Source organism: Macaca fascicularis, chromosome 13 (assembly GCF_037993035.2).
Source record: "Macaca fascicularis isolate 582-1 chromosome 13, T2T-MFA8v1.1".
NCBI lineage: Eukaryota > Metazoa > Chordata > Mammalia > Primates > Cercopithecidae > Macaca > Macaca fascicularis.
The window spans coordinates 90800245-90816523 of record NC_088387.1 but is presented as its reverse complement, the minus strand read 5'-3'; the positions used below and the strand labels follow the sequence as shown (position 1 = coordinate 90816523).

The 16279-nt window shown below is 44.9% G+C and overlaps 1 protein-coding gene across 4 annotated transcripts in view; it reads right to left on the bottom strand.

Annotated features, from left to right (window-relative positions):
* Positions 1–16279, bottom strand: part of XDH (xanthine dehydrogenase) — a 76929-nt gene that overhangs the window by 27454 nt on the left and 33196 nt on the right. Inside the window, exons 13-24 of one of the 4 annotated variants that reach the window (XM_005576183.5) lie at positions 15918–16027; positions 13247–13431; positions 11566–11740; positions 10022–10105; positions 8399–8568; positions 6527–6650; positions 4704–4823; positions 4124–4220; positions 3049–3173; positions 2166–2299; positions 1647–1734; positions 346–432 (exon numbers count right to left, since the gene is read on the bottom strand). In XM_005576183.5, coding sequence (XP_005576240.3) covers positions 346–432; positions 1647–1734; positions 2166–2299; positions 3049–3173; positions 4124–4220; positions 4704–4823; positions 6527–6650; positions 8399–8568; positions 10022–10105; positions 11566–11740; positions 13247–13431; positions 15918–16027 — 1499 coding nt within the window. The remainder of the gene's footprint in view (positions 1–345; positions 433–1646; positions 1735–2165; positions 2300–3048; positions 3174–4123; positions 4221–4703; positions 4824–6526; positions 6651–8398; positions 8569–10021; positions 10106–11565; positions 11741–13246; positions 13432–15917; positions 16028–16279) is intronic. The other 3 variants (XM_005576184.5, XR_012422511.1, XR_012422512.1) reach the window with 3 other exon arrangements.

Genomic DNA, 16279 nt, shown 5'->3' with positions numbered 1-16279 from the left:
ATGTTATATATAGTAATATATATTAGTATTAAGTATATATATTACTATTCCATGCATATACACACACACACACAATGCTACCACACTGTACATAAAACATTGTAACTAACTTTGCTAGCTTGGCAAATTATCTTAAACAGGAAGGACGGGTTTTTAACCAGAGAAATAATACGATCATCATTGTGCTATTGAGGTTAATCAAGGATGGGAAACCTGAAGGTGAGGACCCATTAGGAGACTACTGCAACAGTAGCAGGCTGGGATTAGGGAGGCTCGTGCCTGTGTGGGAACAGGCTGATCTTGAAGTCAGCTCTGGGTGCAGGGGCGGTTGCAGGTCCTACTCACACTCTGAGAGAGATCCTGGGTGTTCCCCCCGTTGCTGAAGTGATCCACCTCCAGAGCCACAACCTTCCCAGTCTTCATGAAGCCAACCTGATAAAAGGAGAAAGGAGAGTGATTTATCAGAAGTCCCCTTTCCCCCACCTCTCTGTCTCTCTCTGATCCTCCCTCCCACTTATGCCACCTGGAGGAAATAAACAGAACACCACATCATCCCATGAGAAAAGAGTGACCTTCAAAAGTCAGCAGAAGGTAACAAGTGAAGAAGAGAGGAACTGACCTCTCCCCAGCGGCGCACACTTGGCTCCCCACCCCTGGACACCCTTGTCCCCACACCCCTTCTTCCTGCTACTGGCACCTGGCTTCTGGTCTAGGAGGGGAGTAAGGAGGTTGGAAATAGAGAGTTGGTCGTGATAGGGCAGGGAGGGGAGCGCAGGGAAGAGAAACTAGGAAAGATACTGGACTGTCCCCTCACGGATTTTGGTCAGAAGACAAAAAAAGTTGTATTTCACAGGAGCATGCACATCCTTGACCTTATGTACACTGTTAAAATACCCTTTACAGGCTGTCACACACACAGAAACTGGGACCCCGAAAGATCAAGGAACTCTCTTCAGGCCCACAAGAATTTGGGGCTAAGAGAACTATAATCCCTTGCTGGGAGCTAAATTATGAAACAAACTCAGAATAGGTCAAAGGCCATGTTCAAGGCCAGTTCATGGAGAGAGGGCTCCCAGGTTTCTAGAGCTAGGTGGAATCCTGGTAAGGTTCTGCTGATGTGTACAGGGAAAGAGTGCATTGGTCATCCACAGAACTCCAGAAAAGGGACTGTCCCAGAGAGAAGTGTGGACAGTCTCCAACCATGATCTGGGAAAGCAGGTGCTTATCCGAACATCTTGGGGCTATCCAGGCTCCTGGGAAGTTTTATTTCTCACAGTAAATTACTAAGCTGTCATTCCAATATTTACATCAGGCCTGTGATCATGTTAATGTTGGGCTACCAAGCACGATGGGTTGACCCTGAGTCTGCTGGTGAATCATGTTTCTGAGCCTGACCAGACTCAGAACACAGCAAATCCACAGAAGCCACGAGTGCCACCCTTGGGAGATGGGGTGCCAGCCTCCCTCAGCGCCACCTTTCTGTGTTGCTGTTAGCCTACTTGAATTTCTCTTCTTGCTATATCTTATTTGAACTTCTACAGATAGGCAAAAAGTAAGAGTGCAGCTCTAGGAAGCCTGGACATTTGGTCCCAGGTTTCCTCACAAAATGGCACTTCCCATCCCAGCACAGCCCCAACATCTACAACCTTGTATCTGGCCAGGAAGGGATGTCTGCCACCAGTTATCAGCATGTCCTCATCACGGTCCAGCATGCAGCGCACAGGGCGGCCAGTCCTGGCGGGTACCGAAAGGATTAGAAGCCTGTGAGCCTTCAACAGCAGCTCAGCCCTGCGAGTCTCAGAATAAAAACAGCCAGGAAGCCACCTTTTCCACCTGCACGCTGAGCAGACCTGTACTAGGCTGCTTTGCCATCTAGGCACTGTGCTAGACAAGGTGGAGAATATAAGGACGCGAGGTATGTGCTTTCCTTCAGAGAGCTCACAGCCAGATGGGGAGATCAGACGTGGACACCTGTGCCAGACCACAATGGAACAGGTGATGTTACCCTCCCACTATGCCCAAGGGTTCTAAAAACAGAGGGCTGTGAGAATTCAAAGCAGGGGGAAACGAATTCTAACAGGGGGAAGTCCAGAAAGCCTTCCTGGCAGAAGCAGCCTTAGTCTTCTTCCCAGAGCCAGATGAGAGAAACAGGCTTTGGAACTCACTTATATGCGGCCAGGGCCACCGCCGTGGACACCAGAGTGCTCCGGGTCTCCTTCCCTCCAAAGCCTCCTCCGATTCTCTTCACTCGAACCACAATCCGGTTTTCTGGAACTCCCAACATTTTTGCAACAAAGCTCTATGGGTAAAAGACAGAACATTCACACTGAATGCATTATCTGAACTTATTTCAGGCCTGATGCAGAGCCTGTCCAACATGCATGGACCTAATTACTACTGTGAATTCTGAAATTCCTTGATTCAAAATCCCCATGCAGCCTTGTGGTTAGTGATGCTGGGGCCTGCCAGACTGAATTCAGGCATTGGTTTTTAACCAGAGGGCAAGCAGTTGGTCACAGAATACTTTTAGAAACTTATTCCGTCTGACCAGGTGACCAGGGACTGGGAGATCATGAGAGCAGGACCAGCTGCCAAAAACACTGGCAACCGCTGTCACATTACAGGCAGTAGAGAAAGGAGGACTATTTGAGCTGCTGTAGATAATTTAGTGGGCCCTGTGGCTATGACTTAATCCAATACCTTCATTTTACAGGAGGATACTGAGGCAGGATATGACTTGACCAAGGCCATAGGCACTGAAATGATAACAGCCAACATGTACCAAACTCTAGTCTAAATATTAAAACTCATCTAATAATTACGACGACCCACCCAGGCCCCATTTTATAGATGAGAAAACTGAGGCTGAGAAAGGTTATGGAACAAGGTCAGTGATACCAGCTTGTTGGTGACTCCAGGACTATGACACTCGAGTACCCTCTGGACCAGCCCACATCTCCCTCTTTCCATTTCCCACATGGCCCTCCTGGTTTGCTAGGAGCTCCCCGCTGCCCTGTCAGCCCCTTGAGCTGACCCAAAGGCACCTACCTGTGTCTTCATGGTGTTCTGTGTAGACACAAAGAGCTCCATCTCTCCTTCCTCGCCTTTTGGAACAGCAATGGTGCAGTGAGTCTCCAGGTAGAAGTGCTCTTGGCCACCGATGTATAACTCCCCTGGGGAAGCAGTGAGATCCCTCACAGTGAGCTCGATTCTGCAGAAGGGACCCGCTTGCCTAAGGAGGGAGTACACTCTGCCAAGTGGCCTGGGCAGGAAGCAACTGATCACACAGTTACCTGAGCGGTAACCTCAAGGTTTCCCACTTGGGGTGGAAAAGGATCCCAAAGTCTTAGCCATTTGGGAGCTGAGTGCTCTACCCTCACCCCCACCCCCTAAACAAAGAAACCAGAATGACACCGAAATGCATCCAGTCCAAAGTTCTCTTCTCACTGCAGCTTATAGAAATCAAGGATTTTGAAAACTGTCATTGTACAGTTTTGGAAAAGGTAAAGCAGGGATTAATAGATGTGATTGAAATGCTGAAAACCAGAGCATCTTCCAGAACCTAAGCTACCAAGCCTGGTGGAGAGTTGGCTTCATAGTGACTTTGCAAAGCACAACAGCCAATGTAAAAAACAGTTCCAAAAGAGGTAGTCAGCTGCATTGTCCTGGGGTGAGAGCAATGGATTTGATTTCACAGTGTCAGAGACAGAGGTGGAGGGAGAACAGGGCAAAGGGAAGAGGAGGGAGGATGCTAGTTGAATATGGGTAAGGACTGCCTTCAGGTAGGGGGATGATGAGAGTTTATGCTGTTAGAGGCCTGGCAGACCTAAGGCTGTCAGGCATCTGTGGCTGTTATCTTCCCTAGATGATCTTCCAGATCAGAATACTCTAGAATCTCTCTACAATCATTAGGTCCAACCTAGAGACAGGAGAGTAGAGATTAAGATGACTGAAGTTTTTTCCCAGCCAACTGTCTACTATTTTGCTACAAATGTAAGAGGGAATTTTCTGTTAGGAAATGTCTGGAAATCACTTCCCTGCTTCAGGGTTCAATGCATATCTCTTGAATTTAATTTGCAAACCAGGGCCACCCCATTCCCACTGTGGCACGGAGCAGCTCTACCTGACACAACATTATCTGCTTCGGAAAACCCCTTCTTGAGGTCCCCTTTCTCGATCTTCAGCTCAGGTCCATAAAAGGAGTTGTTATTTATAGCATCCTGAGGATCACAAAGAAGTTTCAGAAATGTGACTTTTAGCAGGGAGGGAAAGATGGGTTCTGATTAGGGAAAGAGAAGCTCTCTGAATTGTTGACTCTCTCTTCTCATAAATGAATCTCTATACGCTTCACATACAGACTTGAAGTAAGCTCTACTGTAGCCCAGGGAATCATCTTCCTTCATTTCCTCAGCTGTAGGTGGACAACCCTGGACCTTGAGGAAAAGCAAAGAATACCACAAGGACCAGATGGAGGTAAAATTTTGGGAAGGAGGAACTCAGTTTGGCTGTTGTTAGTGGACTGGGCCTAACATCGTAAAGGGGAAGATTTCATGGGACCCCAAATCCCAGGGTTGAAAGGGATTTTAAAACCCATCTAATCAAATCCCTATCCACTGCTCAAATCCCCTCTAGGGGATCATAATAAATGCACATCCAGGGACAAGGAGCTCACTCCTCTACACCGGCAGCCCTTTCTCAGTTACCTCAATTGTGATAATGGCTGGTAGTTCTTCATAGGTGATTTTCACCCCTTCGGCAGCTCTCTGTGTGTGTTCTGGGGTGTCAGCAACCACAGCACCAATGATATGCCCAACACAAGTAACCTAGTAGCAGAGACAGACTGTTAAAGAACGCAACCAGGCTCATAGTGAAACAAATTATTTTTGGATTGTTCAAAAAGCCAAAAGAAGTCCCTGGCCTCACAATCAAAGCACATTTTAGGAATGCCCTGGGGCCTCTTAATTTCCTTATCCTACTGATTGAGGATCATTAGGATCAAGATGCCAAACACATTTCATCTCAAGGGCCAATTCTGAGTATTTAGTACTGGCAGACTATTGAGAAGCTGAACCAGATAGAATGTGGCAATTGACTACTCATTTGCCATGTGCAGAAAGGAGGATATGGCACCAGGAAGTGTGTTTGTCAATTCAGATTCACTCCAACACCATTGGTCTTCCTATGGAGACTCAGAAGGCAAGGCCACATTTGGCAAGTCATTATTAATAGATCATGACTAATCTTAGACCCTGACCCTTAGTTTTATTTTCTTTTCACCACACCACTCTCTTCTATGTTCTATTTCCCAGATTTATATCAAAAGCTTCTCAAAGGCTGTAAAGGCTGTAAGCATCAATATAAGGCATGTAAGACATATGCTTATAAGATGTGACACTTTTTTTAAAGTATCGTGTCCCATCCTTCATCTAATACCCAAAAGCAGTAGCTCTCAAATGCTGGTTCTTAGACTTGATGACCCATAAAAAGATTTTTAAAAATTTATATGATAATGATTGTTGTTTTCTTTTCTTCAATAATTCAGTTTCATAAAAGCTTAATGGATCTCCTTCAGAGATAATTTTCATCCAACATCCCCAAAAAAGTAAACAACAAAAAATTTTTGTCCAACACATCACTTTAGAAGATGAGGTTTCTGACAATAGGAACCAACAATTAGCATGCATGTCTCTGATAATTATCTTTGTGGCCCAAATAAGCTATTGACTTAGTTGGTTAGTGCTATGGTGGTTAAATCTGGCTGTTGGTTAGTGCAATGGTGGTTAAATGGGGCTGACTCTCACTAGCCATAATGCTAGCACTGCCCTGAGAAGCTCTTAAAGTATGTAAAGCAACTTGTTCTTCTATGAAATGCTCTCCCCATGGAGTCCTTGTTCTCACATTTTTAGTTTTTTGTTCTTTCCTTCACTTTTACATCAATAATAAGATGAACTCACTCTTCAGAAATACCCACTCATGTCTAATTTGCAAGATTTGATGTCTACCAGAATTACAAAATGACTGTCGAGAACTATCCTATGAGTAAAATATAAGGACTTTTGTAGCAGCTGTCTTAAACATTTGAAGGATTTTGTTTGTTGCTGCAGAATTCCATATAGTTGAAATCAATAGATCAACTTTCGTGTAAGTGAATTATCAATTCACGTAGTGGTGGTATTGTGATTTCTAGTTAGTTTGTTAAATGTGTTCTTATTTTATTTTAATTAAGGAGTTTACTGTTGTACCTTAAGAACCCAATTGTTAGTTCAAATGTAATCACCAGCCTTGTTTTACTGCCACTTTGGCATAGAGGCATCCTACTATGTACAAACAGCAGGCATCAATTAAATAAACAAGTAACATATTCTATCCCTTTGTGGATTGTGCTGAATATGGGCCAACTGGATGATGGCCACAATTCATGCACATATATAACCTTTCCAGATCAGGAGTTTGGAGCAATGTACACAAATTAAAACTTCAATACTTATTCAATTTACTTCATATAAAAAAAAAATCCAAGACCTACCTTATCCTTTGCAAAGACTGTCTCATCGTTACAAATTCCAGTTATGTTACTCCCAGGAATATCATCAGCGGAAATGAAACAAACAAACCCTGGCACCTTCTTGGCTTCTGATATGTCTATGGACCTGCAAGAATGAGTAGTGTGAGGGGCCCGGCCAGCAAGCTGGAGCAGGGGACCTATCACCTAGTTGGACAACCCTGTTTTTATTTTGATTGGCTTGGCTCCATCCTAATTCCTCGTTTCTCTGCTTCTTTTCTATTAGATTCTAATTCAATTATATTGTATTCTGCAAATGTCGATTAAATCCTCACCATGTTCAGGCCACTATGCTGAATGTTGCTGGGGATATACAGTGAATAAGCCAGCCAGGCAGAGTTGCTCACGCCTGTAATCCCAGCACCTTGGCAGGTCAAGGTGGGCGGATCACTTGAGCCCAGGAGTTTAAGACCAGCCTGGGCAGCATAACAAGATCCTGTCTCCATTTAAAAATAAATAAAGTAAATAAGGCAGGCCAGGCCTCTTTATACCTTACGTGGTGCCCTGTCTGGTCTCCAGGTACAAGCGAGCCATATCAGAACGAACAGCACTTACTCTGGAGAGCTCTGGCTAACTCACGCATCACACCTAACTCCCTTCCAAAAGCAGCACATGGGGCCCTGCTGTGCCACTGATCCAATGGCCCTGAACAGCTTCATAGAGCTGCATTTCTCTCCCTGCATTCATGGTGCTATCCCAGCATGACCGGGCATCCTACCATAATAAGGAAACATGAACCTCAAAGGGAGAATGCCTGAATATATTATCAAGGATAACAGTCTCAACTATGTACTGATCATACTGGCACATGCCCCCATAGGGAAATAGGGCAACACATTTCAGGGAAAGGCATGGAAACTGCCCTGAAGTACTAACCATCTTCCAAATGCTTAATCCTTAACAAGAAACTCTGAAAGTACTTACCCTAATTCCCATTTTATGTTCGGGGAAACTCAAACTCAAGGAAGTTAGGTAGTTTGTCCGAAGTCACTAAGCCAGAAAGCAGCGTGACTGGTATTACTGGAACTGAGGTTAAGTTAGGAGGGTTAAGCTCTGTCCTGCCACACCCACCTCCAAGTGTGTGCAGCCCGGGAAGACCCTAGTTGTTGCAGTTACAACAATGTCAACCCCCTCATCCTCTTCCATCCATTCACACATTGCTTGGATGGAGGTGGTTTGAGTGTAGATAATGTGGGTTATGGTATTGTCAATATGGGCTGAAGATAAGGGAAAAAAGGGAAAGAATGTAACCTATAGCTGGCAACCATAGGAACGTAAACACTTTTTTTTTTTTTTTAGGGACCTGAACAAGTTTATTTATCTGTTAGATTTCAGCCATGCCTGGTTCACCATTCCTGGAGGGTGTCCGTCTCCAAACTAGGAGCAGCAGCAGAGAAAAGACCAATGACAAGGAAACCTGATTCCTAGTCCATGCAGTGGGCCCAAGGAAGGGCTTTTCCTAGCTGCTCTACTCAGCAGGCTATGTGTCTAACGCCCACCAGGAAGTGAAGTTCACGCTGTCTGGCTTGAACATGCAGAGGCAGCACAACACAGTTGCTCAGTTGCTTGGCTTCAAACTCCAACTCTGCCACTTGCCAACTGTGTGGCCTGGGGCAAGTAACATACCCTACTTGTGCCTTAGTTTCCTCGTCTGGAACACAGAGATAATAATAGGAGCTGTCTAGAAGGTCTTCCCTTCTCTCTAGCCTGGGAGGTCCTGGAGGCAGCTCATTATCTTTGCATCTCCATGGCCTGGCAGGATGAGAGAAGTCTCCTGGGTGCTCCCAGCAGTTCCCTCACAGCATTCCACCAACTCCTCCTGGCGGTGACACTCACTTGATCTTGGCGTGGGCCCGGGTGCTGGTGACCAGCCGGAGAGACAGCTCATTCTCATAGCGAGGGATGTCGTCACAGTACACGGCCTCACCAGAGGCCTGCATGTTCGCTGCCAGGTGGGGCAGGGGCCGGCCCACCATGTCCTCCTCAGACTGGCCCTTGGGCACCTCCTGGAATGACAGGGTCATCAATCAGGCTGAGCTGTCGAGGACACTGCCTCTCTACAGGCCCAGGGGACACTGGAGAGCTTCAGGCTACATGGCAAAGCACACCGAGGGGTAAGAATAAAGAATGCAGGGGGCGTGGGGCAAAGGGAACAGGAAGGTGGATAAGTGATGGCAAGAGTGGTCGTAGCGTTGTTTTATAAAAGAACAACAAGAAAAAGAAGAACCTACATTTCCACTATTTGGGGACTGGGTAAATAAATTATGCAGCCCCATATAACACAATAGTATGCAACCATTGAAACATACTTTTGAAGGACTTTAACTAGAAGGATTGTTCATGCAAGCATGAAAACAGGACATAAAACATTTGTGTTTGTGTTTGACAATAATTCAAATTCTGTAGGAAAAGATAATATATGCTATAAATATAGTATATACATGTCCATATATGCATAGGAAATAATGAAAAGAATTAAACAAAAATATAATAATAATTTGTTCTTGGAGGTGGAATTTTTGGTGATTTTTATTTTCTTCTTTATACTTTTCCATATTTTCTAAAATGTTTTAAATTACTGATTTTATAATAAAGTTGTTTTTGTTTTACAAAGTGATCATAGCAATGGCTAATGTTTATTGAATGTTTCACCGTATCCCAGGGACCATCTAAGAAATTTCCTTTTATTAACACGTTTAATCCTCAAAACCATCTTATGAAACAGGTATGTGATTATCCACATTTGCAGGTGGGTATAATTAACCTGCTTAAGAGGCACACAAGAGGATAAATAAGTTGTTCAAGGTTGCACAATTATGAACTGGCAGAGTGTGGATACAAATTTAGGCAGCAGGCCCCAGAGTTCATGCTTGGGCCAACCACACTCCAGTGTGCAGGGGGCAGTAAACTGTGGCCTGGGGGCTGACACAGGCCCACTGCCTGTTTTTGTAAATAAAGCTTTATTGGAAGACAACATACTCATTCATTCATGTTTTGCCTGTGGCTGCTTTTGTGCTACAATGACAGAGTTGCGAAGTTGCAATAGAAACCATCTGGCCCACAAAATCGAAAATGTTTTCCGGAAAAGTTTGCTGAGCCTTTACCTAGCACCTCTCAAAAAGCTGGAGTAGACAGATGGTTTGTCTGTTTTAGCATGCTCAAAAAGACTTCTGGCTTTGCACATTATCCCTTATGTTAAAAAAAAATCTGTAAAGAAGAGGTACAGCTAAGAGTCTAATCCCAAAGAGAGAAATTTAGGCAAATAAGGGAGAAATAGTGACTAGTGACATTAACATCTATACGATTCCCATTTTCTTCACTGGATATTTACGCACAAGCGTAAGGAGCTTTATACACCTACATACAATTCAAGTTAGTCATTAGCTGATGGTCAGCCCCTAGCCAACTGATGTGGCCTGCAAAGTCCCCTGATATTAGCCATACGCTGACTGTACTCACTTGGAAGAGATGGACATTGGCTGGCGGGTCTTTCTGAAAGAGTAAAGTTGCACTGGCGAAAGTGGGGTCCAGTTTACCACACTTCTGTGGAGACAAGACAACAGAGGTGACCAGGATTATATTTCAATCATTGATCCCTTCCTTGGTTGTCCCCAAATAACCAAAGTGACAACTGATCCCCTTGTCTCTTCATTTCATGCCCCTTTGAGTGCTGGCTGGATCTCTCAGCATCCAAACATGGGCTCTGAGAGCCCAGCATTTAAGAGCAGCCTCAGCTTCACTGCTAGCCCCCTAGTGTACCCGGTAGACTGAATGGTCTGTACTCCCTCCAACACCCCAAACTCTTTCCCTCCTTCTTGTATTTATGCCTGCTGCTGTCTCTGTTGGGAATATCCTTCTCCTCCAGCCTTCCTGGAACAGTCTTCCTTGCCCTACTCAATTCCATGGGAAGCATTTAATGATATGGAAAATGTTCACGATATAATCCCAATGGAAGCAAAGGGGAATTTAAAGTTCTATATGCAGTGTGGTCCCAAGTCTCTTTAGAAAATAATATATCCACATCAAAAGATAGGAAGATGATAGGTGTTGATAGATGGATGGAAGGACAGCTAGAAACAGAGAGAGAGAGATGGAGCAGACAAACAGTATAACAGATAGATGGACAGATAAATGCAGGAAAAAAGATCAGAAGAAATAACCAAAATACTTAGCAGTGGTTTTCTCTGGGATTTGAGAGTAAGGTAATTTTAGTTTTCTTTATCCAATCCTGTATTTTTATAGTTTTTTTTTTGTTTGTTTGTTTGTTTTTTTTAGAGGGATTTATCTCTGCTGTCCCTGCATCAGTGACATCCTCTCCACTTTGGGCCCCCTCCACACTCCATCTCCGCAGTTGTCTCCCAAGTGTGGCCTTTATTGTCCACGTTCTCCCCCACACTGAGCTGCCCCCTAGCACCTCATGCAACCTGGCATAGGACAGATGCAAAAGAAATTCTTGGTGAACAAATCTCAGGAGCTGGGCCCCATCTTAGCCTGCATCCTCTCTTGAGGACACATATCCTGTGCATTCCACGGCCTCCTGGCTATTGCAGCCCCACCTGACATTCCCATTCCACCCTACGTACTTATCACACTCTGCATTCCCTTTCTTTTTTTCTCTTTCTTTTTTTTTTCTTTTTTCTTTTCTTTTCTTTTCTTTTTTTTTTTTTAGACGGAGTTTCTCTCTCATAGTCCAGGCTGGAGTGCAATGGCACAATCTTGGCTCATTGCAACTTCTGCCTCCCAAGTTCAAGCGATTCTCCTGCCTCAGCTTCCTGAGTAGCTGAGATTACAGGGCAAGAACCTGTGTCCCCAAAGCCCAGCCCAGCACTCTGCCTCTAAGCCAGCTGGTCACTCCCATTTCCATGATTCTTGTGCTGTGACCCTGGTCCCTGCTATTCTGCCCTCAGATGTCTGGAGGACAGGAGTAAGTTTACTACCCAGACCAACTTCTTTTTTCCCCAAACATGCTACAGAGAGCCAGTGCCTGGCCAGGCCCCACTCACGTCCTCTGGGTTCTCTTGGCCCAGCTTCCGAAGGACTGTCAGGTAGAACTTGAAGAAGAAGCTGAGGGTGAGGGTGCGCCGGAAGTCCACCATGCCACCAGGGGCGTCGGGAGGCAGATGCAGCTCCTCCGCCAGGGCTGCACACACGTCCTGCAGCAGCTCCTCCGTCCAGAGCCTGCCAGAGTGCAGCGCATGGGACAGCGCTACTGCCCAGCTCTCCACATCCCTTTGTGTAGAGCTGTGTGCCCAGAGCCTCAGAGCTGTACAAAGCTTGGTTCAAAATTCGGCTTGCATACTTAGAGTTGGGTGACTTTAGGCAACTTAAATTAACCTCATTGAGCCTCTGTTTCCTCATCTTTAAAAACAGATGCAATTTTAAAAGACCTTCAAAGTAATAACAGTTAAAATCTATCAAATCCTCACAATGTGCCAGGCAACATCTTAATTGTTTTATGTGAATTCTCACTTTTAATTTAAATTTTAAAATGTAGTAGGGAAAATTCGTATACCCATTTACCAATGAGAAAACTGAGGCACAGGGAGGCTAAGTAACTTGACTTATGTTACCTATTTGGTAAATGACAAAGCCAGGAATTTTGGAACCAAGGAACCAAACTCCAAGTTAAGCTTTATCGATCTTATGTGGGTGCTGTAAGGATTTCCTAGGATAATGCTAGTAAAGTGCTTGGTACAATTTCTGTTATATAATAACCATAGTAATAGTAATAGTAGTAGCAGTAGTACTAATCACAGCCATAATGGTAGCAATAGTAGTAATTACAGAGCAGTAGTAGTAGCATCAGCATCAATACTACTAGTAATAATACTATCAACAGCAATAATAGTTGCAGTAATTGTAGCAATATAGATAGTAGTAGTAGAAGTAGTAAAAGTCATAGAAGAAGTTGTAATAGAATCAACAGCAACAGTAGTAATAATAGTAGTAACAGAAGCAAAGCCAGAAAGTAGCAGTCATAGTACCAGCAGCATCAATAACAGCAGTAATACTACTGTTAGTAGTAATAGTAGTAGCAGCAATACTAGTAGCCATAGTCATAGTCATAGTAGCAGTAACAGTAGTAGTAGTAGTAATTTCAGTAGCAATAATAGTAGCAGCAGTAATGGTATTAGTAAAAAACTAGTATAACACTAATAATAGTAGTAGTAGTACTAACAGAACAAGTAGTAGAAGAGGCAGCAGTAGTAGTAATAGTAATAACAGCAATAATACTAATCATAATAGTGACAGTAGGAATTGCAGCAGTGATTGTAGCTGTAGTGATAGTAGTAGCAACAGTAGTCATAGTGATAGCAATAATGAGTAACAGCAGTAATTCTAGTAGTAGAAGCAGCTGGAGTAGCAGCAATGATAATATTAATTATAGTTGCAGTAACAGTAACAATAGTATTAATAATAGTAGTAGCAGCAATGGTAATAGCATAGCAATGGCAATACTAGCAGTAATACTACTAGTAGTATTAGTAATAGTAGTAGTAGTAGTAGCAACTGTGGTTATAGTAGAAGTAGAAGTGGTAGCAATAGTAGCAGCAGTAGCAGTAGTTATGGTAGTAGTAGCAGCAATAGTAATACTACTGGTGGTCATGGTAGCAGCAGCAGTAATAATGATACTATTAGTAGCAGCAACAGTAGCAGCAGTTTTATTCTGCTGTTAGCTCTTACTTGGAAAGCTGCCTCTGAGTGGTCTTGAGGGCCGAGATGGTTCTGTCGGCCATTCCGCCATAGCAAAGGGCCAGCTCCTCTACCTCTGTGGTTCCTGGCTTGAATAAAACTCTCATGCCACTGGTTACCTTGGCAATGTCATCTTCTCTCCGGGAGGCCTGCTTGAATGCTGAGAAATACTCCCCCTAAAAGAGAATAGGAAGGTGCCTGTTTTCCACCTTGCTTTGCAGGGGCTGCAAATGGAAGACCCAAACCACAGGGCTATGAGGTGGGGTGAGGGGATAACACCATCACACATCAGTGTGTGAACTGGCCCCAGGAATCAAAGATCAGACGTAACTGATTACCACCTGTTTAGGAGAGGTTCCAAACAGCATTCCCAGAAGCTAGAAAAAAAACAGGATTTCTCCCTGCTAGTCAGAAAAGCTGAGGGTCAGGGACAAAGTAGAACTCGGTGGTCTCCATTGAACAACAGCTGCAGGGGAGGAAGTGTGCTTTCACAAAGGCTCCTCAGAGACCCCTCATCCCCCTTACCTTCCCCACCCTGGTGCCCACTATCAGTGCCCCCCCAGCCTCTCTGGGGACTGAGACTGTTTGGCCCTTGGCATCCTCTGCTTGTGGCCTTCACAGTGCCCTCTCCAATCTGCCCCTCCCACCAGTCTGTTGGCATCATTCAGAAATCCTGGTGAAAGAACCCCGGGCACAGTGGCTCACGTCTGTAATCCCAGAGGCCTAGGCAGGAGGAGTGCTTGAAGCCAAGCGTTCAACCAGCCTAGGCAACATAGTGAGGCCCTATTTCTACAAAAAAAGAAAAAAATTGCCAGGTGTGGTGGCGCACTCCTGCAGTCTCAGCTACTTGGGAGGGTGAAGTGGGAGTATCACTTGAGCCTGGGAGGTTGAGGCCGCAGTGAGCCATGATCATGCCACTGCACTCCAGCCTGGCCCAGCAGGCAGGGTGAGATTCTGTCTCAAAAAAAAAAAGAAAAAGAAAAAAGAAAAGAAAAAGAAAGAAAGACAGAAAGAAGTCTTGCTAAAAGAAAATATCACTATCCTACTATGCAACCATCACTGCCCTTGCACTTTAAACACATTTTCCTTCCTGGGTTTGAGCTAGGATCTGTCTTTAAGGATAGGAGGAGAGCATGAGTTATTTTCCAGGTAAGAGCCACCTGACTTCAAGCTCTTTCTGTGTCAGGTTCCTTTTGAGGTCTGTACTCACTCTGGCACCGCAAATTCTGTTGAACAATAAAATTAGCATGTTTAGGGAGAGGAGATCTATTGGAAAAAGCACAATGAGGCCCACAGTTGAGGCCCCCAAATAGCCACAGGCTTTTCTCTGAAGAAGCCATGGAGCCCCCTCCTGATGACATCAGCCTGGATGTCAAGCACGGCTCTGGGGCACTGAGCCCAGAGTTTGACCTTTGTTCTGGAACAGAGGTCCCAGGTGCTCACTCCCAGGACTGTGCCTGTCCATGCGGACATTCTTTCTGGGGTACAGTGAACTGTCAGTGTCAGGTTGACAATATCCTTTCTTGAGAGTTTCCTAATTCTGGGTATTAAAATCTCCTTTCTTTTACGGAAGGATGTATTTTGTTAATGACCATACCTGGCAAATAAAAACTGAATAGAGCTACACCTGTTTCCTCCCCCTTTCATCGCTCACAATTAAAAAAAAAATTACTGAACTGTGAAATTCAAAATGCTGGGAATCACTGCTCAAAATGGTCTATACAGACAAGCTAGAAAACCATTAAGAAACCACCTCAGGGATATAATTGCTCTAATTTAATTAGCATTCTCATTAAGGAGGTCAAAATACCAAGAGCAAAACATGCCTTAGAACACTCACTAAAGCGCCGGCTGTGGGAAACTTCACTCTCCCTGACAGCGGCTCCCCGAGCCTCTCCCAGATGCCTTTTCTGACAGGCCCTTTTGGAATGTGTTCTGAGCTGGTAGCTGCTAGGAGAGGAAAGACCCACACCAGGTCAAGACATCACAGGCCCCAGGGAACAAAGAGTAAGGCAGCCAGTGGTGCCCAGACCTGCCCCGACAGGCCAGAAGAGCCACTCATGAAGCAGGAATCCATCCGCACCAATCCACAGTGAGGTCACCGAAGCAACACCTCATCAAGTCTAAGGTCAGCATATGGTCTGAGCCACAGGCAGCTGCTTCATGCAGCACATGAACCCCACATTCTTCACCACGGAAAAGCAAATTTCCTCTGACATGGGCAGGAAGCCTTGACAGCTGGATGTGTTCTTGGAATTCTGTTGTTAGCTGCTGGTCATCTCCACTGGCTTCTAGGCATCACCAGAAACCTTACGAATTATTTATTTTCAGTCCTCACAATAACCCGTATAGTAAGTGACATGGTGCCCATTTTACAGATGAGGGAATTGGGGCTCAGAAAGGTGAAATGACTCACTCAGGACTAAGTTTCTAGCTATCTGGTTCCACAGTCCATGCCATGTGGACTCCTATCCTGCAACTTCTCATTGTCCAGAAAGGAATATGGTTGGTTCAATAGAGGCAAAGTTCAGAGAGAAAAATCATCACTGTAAAGATTGAGAGAGGCTCATGTTGGTCCCTGAGGCAGATTCTGATCTCTTTGTCTAGAGCCTGGCAGTAGGACTCATTTGAGCAGAGCCTGGAACCACCGCCAACATCTCACCTCCCTGCTGTAGGGGATCTCTATGGAGAGCAGTATCTCCTCCGGGCTCAGCAGGGTCTTTCTGTAGCCAGGGAAGAATGTGTGGTCCATTGGAACAGTTCTCCTGGTGCCTGTACAGAAGCAAGATGAAGAGGAGCCAACGTGAGGGACAGGCTGGGAACCCCATGGGGAGCAAAGGGCAACCATCAGTGGGATTCTTCATGCTGGTCTCCAATGCCCACAGTCAGAGGGAATGACTGGCACAACTGGGGCCAAATCCTCCATTTGAAATCCTTAAGCATCCTTAAGCAATAGTGTGCTAGTGAATCTTTAACGACCAGTTCCGTGTGGGGGAAAAAGCCCTGGTTTATAGCATTTGCCAA